Genomic DNA, 12,828 nt, shown 5'->3' with positions numbered 1-12,828 from the left:
GCAGAAAGAAGTATTTTATCACTGAAATTGTTTAAAATTGCTGGGCATGGTGATAATCAAAACAGACCAACTTTCAGCGGGATTTAGTATTGTTTGTAAACATACTCTAGAAGACCATCCACTCCTTTTCTTACTGTTTTAGTGGTGCCCACTAGGCCCCACTGTGATGCCCTCTTGATACCCATGGCTATAAGGCATGTGTTCCCAGTGCTTCCACCATGAGCATACCTACTTTAACATTTCCTTCCTCCCCTCCACAAAACTAAGATCATATTGTACATACCAAACAACATATTGTAGACTTTTTCCATGTCAACAAATTTAGACCTAAATCATTCATTTTCATATGTTACATAATTTATTTGTCTAATTTTTTCTGGATGGATTCTTAAATAGCTTTCACTTCTACATATTGCAAACCAAATTTCAACAAATATTCTTGTAAGTGCATCTTTATACCCTTATCCAATGCTATCCTTAAAGAACATTCCTAGAATTAGAATTGCTATGTCAAAGAGTATGCATAGCTTTGAGATTTACTCCTAAACTGCACTGTGGAAAGTTTTCACGCCAGCTGGTTCTGAGAGCACCAGTTTCTCTGCAGCCTTATTACCTCTGGGAATCTCTAGTCTTTTTAATTTCTGCTATTCCAACAAATAAAAGCTATCGCATTTGAATATTTTATGTTGCATTTATTTGATTTTTGTACTAGTGAGCATTTTTAGTTTTTATTTGTACCTTTGTGATTTGTGGACTTGCCTGGGTGAACTACCTGCTTTTGTTCCTTACTCATTTTTTTAAAAATTATGCCATGGAACAAATGTTCCCAACAGGGAAGAAAAGATCAAGCACAACTTTTAACCCATAGCATGTGACTATTTAGGAGTGGGCCTAATATCCATTATATGAATTTTAAATTTATTTTTTGAACTTCTGAAATTACATGAAAAATTACATGGTGTCTGAATTTCTACCAACATGCATATTCCCCTCCTCCAAGGGATCCTCAGTATTATTTGCAGATGGCATGGCAGGGACTGCTACATCTACCTCCAGTGCTTACTCTGTTCTTCACAAGGGGAGACGTCTCGTTGCCTACTTCGGGAGATGAGAGCGTGAGCTCTCCTGCCCTCTATCTACCCTGCTTCACTGCCTTTCACTTCCCAACTTTTGTTACATGTATATTTATTTTTGTACTTGTCAAGATTTATAATTTCCCTGACAATAAACATATCTTTTGTGATTTGTCCTTAGTAAATTATACACATTTAAAAACCAATCACAGATTAAATTATTATGACTACGTAAGCATTGCTCTTCAGCTAAGCAGTTCGGCAGGATAACAAACTGACAAACATCTAAGTGGTGCCAATTCTCATGCTGTTCAGTGGGGAATGTTAAGTTTTTACTTCCACATTCTGTAAAGTACCACTGAGGATATTGTGACTGATGGGACTCTTTTGATTACAAATAGTCGGAAAAATAACCCAAACTTAGAAAAAAATTACTCAGAAGAATAGATTCCACTTCAGAAGAGGCTGGAGCACAGGAGCTCACATTATGCTGTTAGTAACGGGCTTCTTTATTTGCTTTTCTCTGAGTGAAAGCTGTAGTGTATTACCTCTTCGTGTTGCTGAAATACAGCCTAAATATCCTTCCTACAAAGGAATGCTTGGAGTATAAACGTGAAATAATCACATTTCAGAAAGTATCTTTAAGTTGTGTTCTCACACTCCTTTGGCTCCGTGGACCCCAGTGTGATTAGTGTTTGAAACACTGTTTTTTTGCACAGCAGCAGCTGATGGGTGCCGGCAAGTTTGTTGTCAGTCTGATTCTTCCTTGTTTTGTAGGGGATTTGTTTTTTTCTCAGGAAGAATGTAGAACGTCACAATAATGTGACTCAATGTGAATGTTTTTTCATATTTTGTTCTGGGCTTCTTGTGGGCCCTGACAATGTATTTTCTTTTTCATTTTAAGCATTTCTCTTGCATTTGTTCTACAACAGGCTCTCCTCCTCAGCTTTCTTTGACCTTTATTCCTCAAACTTCCTATATTTATATTCCATGCCTCTTTTCTGTAATATTATCCATCTTTGTCTTTCTATTCTGAGCCACTCCTTCAATTTTATTTCCTTAAATCTGTATTGATTTAAAAAAATAATAATATTTTCAAGAGCATATTAGTTAGGTTTCTCTGGAGAAACAGAGCCAATATTATATAGATAGGTAGAAAGATACATAGGTAAGATGAGATTCATTATGAGAATTAGCTTATGGAGTTATGGAAACTAAAGAGGGAGAAGGGCACTGGTTTAAATCCTGGAGTCAGAGGGTCCAAGAATGAGGATCCTAGAAAAGGATGAAGTGGAAGTTCAAGAAGAAACAAACAGTTCATTTCCTTCCTTTGCCTTTTGATCTATTTAGACCCTCACCAGATTGATTGATGCCCCCCCCCAACATTGGCAAGCACTGACAGTCTTAGTCCATTGATTCAAACACTAATTTTTTTCAGAGATAATATTTTACCAAACTATCTGGGCGTCCCTTTAACCTAGTCAAGTTGACACATAAACTTATCATCACAGAAAGTATTTTTTAATGTTACTTTTTCATGACTTGGTGTCTAAACTGTGGCAATATCTTATCCAATCTCACTGAGAATGCTCATTCGAGCTTTGAAACAAGTCTCCTGTTTCCAGAATTATCTCCAAGGTCACTTTTTCTGTTTTCCTTAAGTGTCTTTTGTTTTTTTCTGTTTATTTCTCTCAGCTTTTAAAATTTTTTCTTTTGTGTTTTAGCATTTTGATTTTTTTTTTTTTTGAGAGTCTCAAGCTGTTGCCCTGGGTAGAGTGCCATGGTGTCACAGCTCACACCAACCTCAAACTCCTAGGTTTAAGCAATTCTCTTGCCTCAGCCTCCCAAGTAGCTAGCATTTCGATTTTTCTTAGTTTTTTTTTAAATTATTATTATTGCCTACTTATTTTTTTTTCATAGCACATACAGAAGAGGTAAGAATGGAGATACGCTGGTGTGCAGCTGGCGGGTTTAAGTATAAAAGGTCAGGAAGCCATTAGGCTGCAGGGGTGGTTGACTCCCAAACTCACTCCTTTAGTACTCTCCAGTAGCAGCTCTTAAGATTAAATAGATTTTTTTTGCCTGGGATACATGCCTGGCTACAGATTGTTTTGTACCCACAGGTGAAGAGTCATGTCCAATCTGTCGTCTTTTTTTCAGCTCCATCTCTCTGACCCTTAGTGGTAAATGCTGCATCCACTCTGAAACGGCTTCATGCTCCTGCCAGGCAAGGTTGTTCCTTTCTCCGTGTGTCTCAGGCAGCTGCCATTTCTGTTCTGCTTTATGCACTGATGACACTTTCTCCATTCTCTTCATGGTTGTATGTCTGTATCCTTCTCTTCCGTTACAAACAGTTCAATAGTGTTTCAAAAGACAAAGAGATCAATGCACATATTCAGGTTGCCACCATGATTAGAAATCGCTTCCACTCCTTTTTTTTTTTTTTAAGATGTAGTATCTGGCTCTGTCACCCAGGCTGGAATGCAATGGTGCCATCATAGCTCACCAGCACCTAGAACTCCTGGGCTCAAGCAATTCTTCTACCTCAGCCTTCTGAGGAGCTAGGGCTACTTTTGCACATCACCACACCTGGCTAATTTAAAAAATATTTTAGAACAGGGCCTCACTATGTTGCTAAGGCTGTTTTTAACTCCTGGCCTCAAGAGATCCTCCCATTTTAACCTCCTAGCTTCTCTGTAGCTGGGATTAAAGACCCCCCAGAGGGATGAGAAACCTACAGCCCTCTGATTTCAAGATTGTTCTTTTTTTAAGCCCAAAGGGACAAGAAAATCTTCATTTTTCTCTGCTTCACACCATTTAATAAAAGGATTTGTTCTGTAAAATTTGGATCCAGTCCAAAAGTCGTACTTAAAGACCTAGAGGCCACATGTGGCCTTAATGCAGAAGGTCCCCACTCCCCTTACTTGAATTGGAATCTTAAACTGAAACCTGCTTCTACCTGGTAAAAACTTTTTACCTTCCACTGTTATTCAGTTACTTCTGGGACACATCAGGTTACCCATGCCCATTTTTTTCTTTCTTATGTTTTCACTTTCTCCTAGTTCCCGTCTAGCTTGTACAACCCAATCACTATACGTCTAAATAACCCTCCTGTCAGAATCTTAAACATAGATCAATCAAATTGTGTTACAGTGTAAGACTGTCTGGGTTTATGACCTGTCTCCGCCACATAGCTGTGTGACTTTGGGGAAGTTACTTACATTTCCTGTGCATTGATGTTTTCATCTGTAAAATGTGGATGATAATGGTACTAATCATAATAGTACTAATGATAATAATAGAATGAAAGGAGAGAATACACGCTAAGTATTTACAAAACTGCCAGTAAAGATTAACCAGCAGGGTGGCGCCTGTGGCTCAGTCGGTAAGGCACCGGCCACATATACCGAGGGTGACGGGTTCAAACCCGGCCCTGGCCAAACTGCAACCAAAAAATAGTCGGGCGTTGTGGTGGGCACCTGTAGTCCCAGCTACTCGGGAGGCTGAGGCAAGAGAATCGCTTAAGCCCAGGAGTTGGAGGTTGCTGTGAGCTGTGTGAGGCCACGGCACTCTACCGAGGACCATAAAGTGAGACTCTGTCTCTACAAAAAAAAAAAAAAAAGATTAACCAGCAATACTAACATGCTCTAACCTAAAAATTCTAGTGAAATAGCCATCTACTTTAATAAGTTGTGTTAAAGTGTATAAAGTACTCACATATTCAATTTATACTGTTTAATCAGTCTTCCTATTGATTAACCCCTTTTAAAGAGATGTAATAGTTACATTTTAAATGACATCAAAGTGCTGATTCCCAGCCACAATGGGTTGTTTCTGTCCCTTTTCTAATCCAACTTTGGTGGTTAACATTCTGGGACTCCATGGAGAACTTGCCCTAACTTTGATAGGACGAGGAACCACTGACATCTAATTACGATAGTCATGAAGGTCGTAGGTACCGTTACAAAGTGGGAGGCATGTTGCTTTATTATTCTTCCTTATGTAACAATTGTGGTTTTAGAAATTAGATGAGATTCGAAATGTAGTTTAAGCTAAATCATTCCTCACGGATGCTATGTTATGTCTCTGCTATAACTATATGATGGCCATTTATGAATTTTGAAAACCTCAGGACTCTTCTAGTTTGGATCTCAAAAATATCTTTGATGATGGGCATTTTGATGAATCCCTTGATTTAAAAAATCCCTGGAAGCAGTTCTTTTAATGCCAGGATTATAAATATTTCTCTGATCATTGGACTCTAATTCTAACAAAATTGTTACCAAATTAATATTCTGGATACATTACATACAGAGTGAGAGTGTGTTCTTTGGGGATATTTGTAACAGTGTACTCTGAAGATGTAAGGATCATGGGCATGTTAGGTCCAATGATTCTACTATCACACCCCTGAAGGTGTCTTACAGTAGAAAATCAGTGAGATGTCAATTAAAAAATGTTTTAAATATTGATTACTTTCAAATCAACTTCAGGAAGTATCATAGAGAAGCAGGGCAATAGGGTATTATTGGGTCCTGTTAGAATCTCAGACAAGTTATTTAATTTTTCTGGGCTGTATCCTAGTTAGTAAAATGAGTTTTGGTATGAATTAAATGAAATAATGTATTAAAGCACTTCATATGTAACAGTGAATGAGAAATGTTTATCAAATCTGAAGAATCAAATGGACAGGCTTTTAGGAACTTATAGGCTTTTTAGAAGAAATTTTGTATATTAAATAGCATAAAATTAAGACTTATGTTGGCTTCATTCATGCTCTCTTACCCCTTTCTTGTCCTTAAATTATTTGTTATAGCTTTTGGTAAATAAATAGATCTGTCTTTCTTTATCTCCCCACCCTAAAATAAAATGATATCCTTAGTTTGCTCTGTCAGCATGGTCTTCTATTAACACTCTGGGAATAAATAGCTGACTGTGTTTCTGGGGAAACATAAATCAAAATCATTTTTAGCATTTTTTCATTGGCTACTATGAAATAATTCTCGTAAGATCTGCTCACAACGCAAGGGTTTATGTTAGTAGCTCACTTACTCAGCTTACCAGGATATAGGACATTCCAAAGTAAGCCTTATAGGATCCCTCTCTGAATGAGCTCAGCTGATGAGACTCTACTATTCCAATTCTTACCCTTAAATGTTTACATGCCAAAGCCATCCTTTCTGGTTTTATAGCATTTTAATAGAGCTGCTTTCTGAGAACACTTTCAGTCCTGACAAATTTTAGACTTGAATTAAGGATTAATGTGTGTCCTTTCTGGCCCCCCTCCCAGGTCCATGCAGAGTTCACCAACCTCAATGGAGTAGGGCACAGGCCCCATATGCCGGAGGTGGCGGGTTCAAAACCAGCCCTGGCCAAAAACTGCAAAAAAAAAAAAAAAATGGTTACAATAGAAGGCACTCTTTCTACTAAACGCAAACCACCTTCAGGCTCATTCTCAGCAAGCATTTCAGGAAGCAAAAAGAAGCAAATAGGTAAGACTTTACCTGCCATGCATGAACTAGACTGTAAGCTCCTTGATGATATAGGCTGCATCTGATTTATTTTTGTTTCCCCCTCAAAAATGTTGACTAGATATCAACTAACTGTATGTGTATAAGAATAAGTACCAATTTCTTTAATGTTTAAAAAAAGTTAGCAAAAGCATTTTCCTTTTGACTCCGAAAGAAGAAAAATCCAGTAAAGCTGTTACAGTATTTTTTAAAAATCCAAATTTTAAAAGAGTCCTTGTTTGGATGAAGATTAGAAAATGCACACATTAGCCCAAAGGAATGGACATTCATAACTCTGTTATAAACAATACTTCCCTAAACCATGAAATCAGATGGAAAAACTCTTGACATCCTTATTTCTGTAGACAGTCTCGTTTTTCTTAAAACAATTCAAACCAGTAAGAATTTTCCAGAAGTTACAGTTTGACTCACCCAACCTTCCAAGGAAAACACAAACAAAATTTAAAGAAACATGTTTCCCTCTCATAATTTTTCTCCCTTATGAACAGTTTCAACTTAATGGTATCCCTCTTAAAGTTCCCCAATTTCCCCACACAGCCTGTCAAATGAGTCTCTTTTGGGCACCCAGGCTCAGCTGCAGAATCCTACGTGGTACTCAGTCATATCCCAATACATTTTTAATTGCTAAAGCTAACAAGTATGTATTTTAATTATACTTTAATCATTTAGTATAATTTTTCTGCAGAATAGAAAGTCTTGGAAATCACGCTTTAAAAACTACCTGTGGACTCTGGGGTTTTGGCAGGCTGAGACAGAACTTCTGAGAACATGCTACATAAATATTCCAAAGAAGGTAATTAATCTGAGAGAACCCACACAGAAATCGTTCATTTGGGACCTGGCTGATGGCTTTCATCCTGGATTTGAAGATTTTGCAGTTGCATGGAGTTATCTACAAGAGTATAACATGTCTTGGATATTATTCTTAAGGATTACTTCCATTTATAAAGAGATGGCTCCACCAACTAGAAAGGAGGGTGCTCCTCCAGAAGCTGCCATGCGTACATTTCTCTGCCAATAAGAGCTTAATGACTCATTTTCCTCAACAGAGTTTTCATAAGGCTGGAATTCAGGGGGGCAGGGTGTCTAGAGAATGTCTGAAAGGAAGTTCCTAAGCTACCGTCCTGCTCTTTGCTGGAGAAAGCATCTCATGACAGCCAGACCAGTTGACTAAAAGCAAATAGCAACAGACTTCAGTACCATTTCCTCATAACTCTTCATGTATAATCCATGAAAGGTCGCTATGAAATTTGTTTTAGTCAGGCTGAGAACATCATAAACTTCCCAGGAGAAAATTATTAGGAAAAAAAAATTAAAGGCACATAAACTGTGTTTATGCAGAACTACAGAATCTATTCAAGATTCTGAATGCATTGAAATAGCCAGAATGCTCCAAGAAACTGTTGTGTGGGGGTGGGGTGGGGTGGGGGGTTGGGGGTTGTTTAATTCAGTTAACCATTCTATTAATCTGTCAAGATGACCAATTGCTTTGGAATTGTGTAGATTTAGCCAAGATGAAATTGTACATAAGACTTACTTCTCTTGTCAGATGCTTTTTTTTTTATTTATTTTAAAGTTTTTTGTAATTACTAAATGTTCTCCTCTCTCTCAGAAGATATTCTGAGAGGAAAGCAAAAATATCACTCTTGCAAAGCCATTTCCATTCTTCCAAAGGTCTGCTGGTAAATTATTCTTACTGATCTTTCCATCTTTCTAGCCTGTGCATACACACCTAACCCATACTAAATTTCACCAGATGGCATTTTATTTCTTTAAAGTAAAGCAGCCGTGGGTTTAGACAGTTGAATTTTTAAACTTCTGTATTTACTGAAAGTGCATATGGTGCTATATGGACAAAGAAATTGTGCTGAAAGAAAAACATTTCTGTCTGCAATACCTCATAATCTCCCAGAGGAAGAAAAAAAGTGCAGTTATATGGTGTATTTCTCACAAAATCTTGTGTGACTTCAATGTTCTTCCTCTATTAAAAATTAGATACACGTATAGTGTGCATACTTGAAAGTTTCATTATTTTAAATTCATCTTTTGGTTGCAAATAGGAAGATTATACAAGACCCAATAACTTGCCAGAGGAGTCCATGAGTGATTTCTGGAAGAAAATGAAACATGAGCCTAAACTTGTAAAAAAAAAAAAAAACTAAAACTAAAAACCTCTGTATGTCAACGTAAGCAGATGTTGGTGTAGAATTTACAAGGATGAGAAGGCTATAAAACCTCCCTTGAGCCACTCGCAGTTCATTTGAGGGCCAAGAACGCCCCCAAAATCTGTTTCTAATTTTACAGAAATCTTTTGAAATTTGGCACGGTATTCAAAAGTCCGTGGAAAGGAAAAACCTTGTCCTGGCTTCAGCTTCCAACTAAGAAGACAGGCTTGCTTCTTTTCAACGGTTTTCACAGATCCAGTGACCCACGCTCTGAAATCAGAATTAGCTAACTTTCAAAAACATCTGGAAAAATGAAGGTTAGTATATGCAGCCTCAGGTGCTGCTAAATAATCAGGGTCGCCTACATTTAATGTGATTGGAGTTTTCTATTGTTTAGAAAGTGAGGATTTGTATATAAGCATTTACTTCCTGGAGTCGGTTGGGATTAGGAAATTGCTCTAAGTATACTAAAGAAACATTTGTCCCTGCAGAAATGGAGAAGTTCCAGCAATTATAGCCAGATCAGTGGAAGACAAACAAAAGCTTTGTGGGGAGGGAAAAATGGATTTCAGTGTAAACAAAATCTTGCCATTTCAACTATTTAGCAGGAAATGTGTATATGCCTAACTTTCTTATTTTATGTAGACATGGTTAAAAATTGTATTTGGAGTTGCCACTTCTGCTGTGCTTGCTTTACTGGTGATGTGTATTGTCTTACGTCCTTCAAGAGGTAAGCACTTTCTCTGATTTACTCTAAATGCCTAGAATAGCTTGGAAAATGCACTAAATGCGTGATCGCAAGTGGTTGAACATTTCATAAGTGCTAATGTTCCAAAGTAAGTCTGTTATTTCTAAGAAGACATGTAAGCTCACAGATACGTTGTTGTGCAAGACCAGAAATACTGAGGAATTTCAGGCATGGGTAGGAAGAGATTTACACTGTTATTTCAGCAACGGAAAAACCTAACGACTACTCTGTGTCACCCCCACACCCCCCAAAATATATGCTAAATACAAGCTTTGACAGACCTTGAGAGACAGTATTTTTAACTAACATTGCTTTTCATTATTAGGTTTGTTTCATGGAAAGTAAAATGAGTAAGAATGGAAAAGTTAAAACAGAACTTATGGAGTTTTTATTACAGAATCATCTTTTCCAACATTATGGGAGGAAATTGAGAATAGAGATCTCAGGAATATCTGTATGGAAAAGTGAAATTGTTCTAGAAGTGGCAGCCCCGAACAATCACATTAGAAGACTAAATATTGTTGATCAAGCACTGTAAACTGGATTCTCTCACAAAAGGCTTAGACTGATATTGATCTCATTTTGCTGAAAATTAGAGGATGCCCTGAATTGATGTTGGAGCTAGTCTGAATGTAAATTAAGACTCTGATGGATAATGCAATGACATTTGGGGAATGTTTTTTTAATAAGAGTATTTATGAAGAGACGCTTAAGCTTGGAAAACAGAAAGTAAATATAACAATAACAGGCCTTTTGTCTTGGGTCTAGGCATTGGGGAAAAAATTATGCCAAAAAATACTAAAAGTTTATGATAACTGATGTGGGAAATTCTTTGCTTAAAATTAAATGATAGTAAAGGAAGATTGAAGACACAACTTCAGCTAAAGGATGTGTAAGTCCTGAATGGCTGTTGCTTTAAAAGAATGAAACACCAAAAAACATTTTCAAAAATTGAAAATGATCATAGGATTCTCATAAAATTATGAAATAAATAGGCTAACTAATAAGATAAAGGCTTACATCTTAGTGTTAATTTTCAGTCTTTATTTCTGCTGTCTGCTGGCACAAGATTGTTTGGGGGCTATTGAGATACAGGCAGTGTGTAGGTCTGTATCTTTTATAGACTTTAAAATTGTTTCAGACCAGTTTCTCGACTTAGTGATTTTGGAGCCATTTTTCCCTCATACCAGCAGTTATTAGGTGGTAGTGAGGTCCTATTAACCCTTTGAACACTCAACCACTGAAGATTAGCTCCTAATTTTTAAAGAAACCCTATGGTGCTTGAATTAGACACTCTGTTCTCTCAGAAATAAATGTTCTTGGAGCAAGAGTGTTGAGAAGCTGCCTCTATGTCCACAGGGAAGGACTGGATTGTACTTTGGAATTTGGTCTATAATTTCTAATAAGAAATATATCATATTTATACATTTACAAATAGTATATAAGTATACACACACAGACATTTGTGTAATTATGTATAATTCCAGTCCTTACCTTCTTTCCAAGTTTAGATATGTATAGCATACACATAAATATATTATTATAAATGATGTACCACATACTAGTCGGACAACATAGTTTTCTGTTTTCAACCAACACAATAACTCTTAAAGTTCTTTTCTAATAAGGTGAAATTAAACTTGAGAAAAATTTTAGTACACATTCAAAAATAGAAAAATTGCAAATAAGATGAGAACTGGTTTCTTTGTTTTGTTTTTTTTTCCCTCTTTTTTTAACCATTCTCTTTCTTTACTATATGTGCTGAGAAACTTCTTAAAATGTCACCTAAATAGCTTGTAAATGGCACAAGTCATTCCCCTATCTTCCTGGGCAGAACAAGGGGAAGAAGCCATTCTTTTCTAGAGTCAGTGCCACAGGTGGCCCTGAGGTCAGGTGCCGTCCCCTCCTCCTTCTGACTTTCCTCCTTTCTTTTCACACCCAACTCCTCCATCATCTTCAGGCTGGCCTGTCAGGTCCAGGCTTCACTCGCATTTGCCCAGTGCCTATGAAAATAGGATCCCAGGTGGCAAAGCAGGAACAGGAAGGAGGAAAGGGGAAAAAACCCCGGAGAATTCAAAGCCAAGTGAACTCCTACTTAGCCTGCTCCTGCACCTCATCAGAAATCCCCTTACTTCACATTGATCTACCTTAGTGCCCTGGGATCCTTAGCCCAGCCTTTTATGCATCAGTCTTCTTTAGAGGAAGGTAAAGACACACTTAAGAAGCATTCATTCATTATTAACATCTTAATGTATATGTCCCACTAGCCACCTGCCCACTGTTGTGCCATTGGTACAGCCATCAGGATTTCCCTCTAAAAGGTGGAGAAATACAGATTCAGTGTTTTGTGCATCCAAAGGTGCATGGTCCTCACCATCGATACCAGAGAAGGGTTTCTATCATTTTCCACTGAATCTAAGTAAAAGAAAAAAGTAGGCTTTTCCAGGAAGGGAGAGGGTCCCAGGAGAACCAGGCGCAGGATTAAAAGAGTTTTGGAGGAATTAAGCAGGATCTAAGGAAAAAATATGAATGTGTAGAAATGAAATGAGAACGATGCATTTAGCTCACTTACATAATAGCCAATATAAGGAACAACTTTGTTTCAAACTTCAATATACAGCATTTTTATTTTTGCCCAAAATGGAAAACACACATGGGCTTCTACCTTTTGGTCCCAGGCTGTTGTTCTTGGCTTCAGCCTACATCCCTTCAGTGATCTCTTTTCTCTCTTCTACCTCCATTTACTTTTCTCTCTCTTAAGGTTCTTCCCAAGCATCACTCCTCTTTCTGTGTATAAATTTTGAAGAAAAGGTTCAGAAAGATCATAGGCATAAAAGAACTTTGCAGTTGGGTAAATAAATCAAGTTTGCAGATTTTATTTCTTTAATTTTTACTTGTATTTTTAAATCACAGGAGATGAAACTTGGTAAATTCTCTTTGAGTTTTGTCAAATCCCAAGCAATTTTAAAAATAGTCTAAGTCTTTAGAGAGGTGGAAAACTTGCAGCCTTGGGGCCACATATGGCCTTCTGGATCCTTGGGTATAGCCTTTGACTTAATCCAAATTTTACAGAATAAATTCTTGAGGTGCCAGGGGGGTTTATCTCAGATTTCCCAAGAAAATTGTATTAATAAAGAATGTTCAGTCATAGAGATACTTTGAGAAATACATATTCCAAAGCTCAGAAATGTGGAATAAAGATTAAAAAATTTTAAGAACCAGAGATAACCAAACTGAGCCTTTAAATATAGCAATAACTAATGCAGTAGACACTTAACGAAATGATCTTTTCATAGAAAAGTTAATCAGAT

The 12,828-nt window shown here is 37.2% G+C and overlaps 1 protein-coding gene across 1 annotated transcript in view; it reads left to right on the top strand.

Annotated features, from left to right (window-relative positions):
• The first annotated feature begins 8,861 nt into the window (after positions 1 to 8,861).
• FAP (fibroblast activation protein alpha) overlaps positions 8,862 to 12,828 on the top strand; it is a 61,219-nt gene continuing 57,252 nt past the window's right edge. The window contains exons 1-2 of the mRNA XM_053597807.1: positions 8,862 to 9,086; positions 9,415 to 9,499. Of these exons, the coding sequence (XP_053453782.1) occupies positions 9,081 to 9,086; positions 9,415 to 9,499 (91 nt within the window). The 5' untranslated portion in view covers positions 8,862 to 9,080. The remainder of the gene's footprint in view (positions 9,087 to 9,414; positions 9,500 to 12,828) is intronic.

The sequence above is a fragment of the Nycticebus coucang genome, chromosome 7 (assembly GCF_027406575.1).
Source record: "Nycticebus coucang isolate mNycCou1 chromosome 7, mNycCou1.pri, whole genome shotgun sequence".
Taxonomy (NCBI): domain Eukaryota; kingdom Metazoa; phylum Chordata; class Mammalia; order Primates; family Lorisidae; genus Nycticebus; species Nycticebus coucang.
The sequence above is the reverse complement of the archived record's forward strand: the minus strand, read 5'-3'. Positions and strand labels throughout refer to the sequence as shown.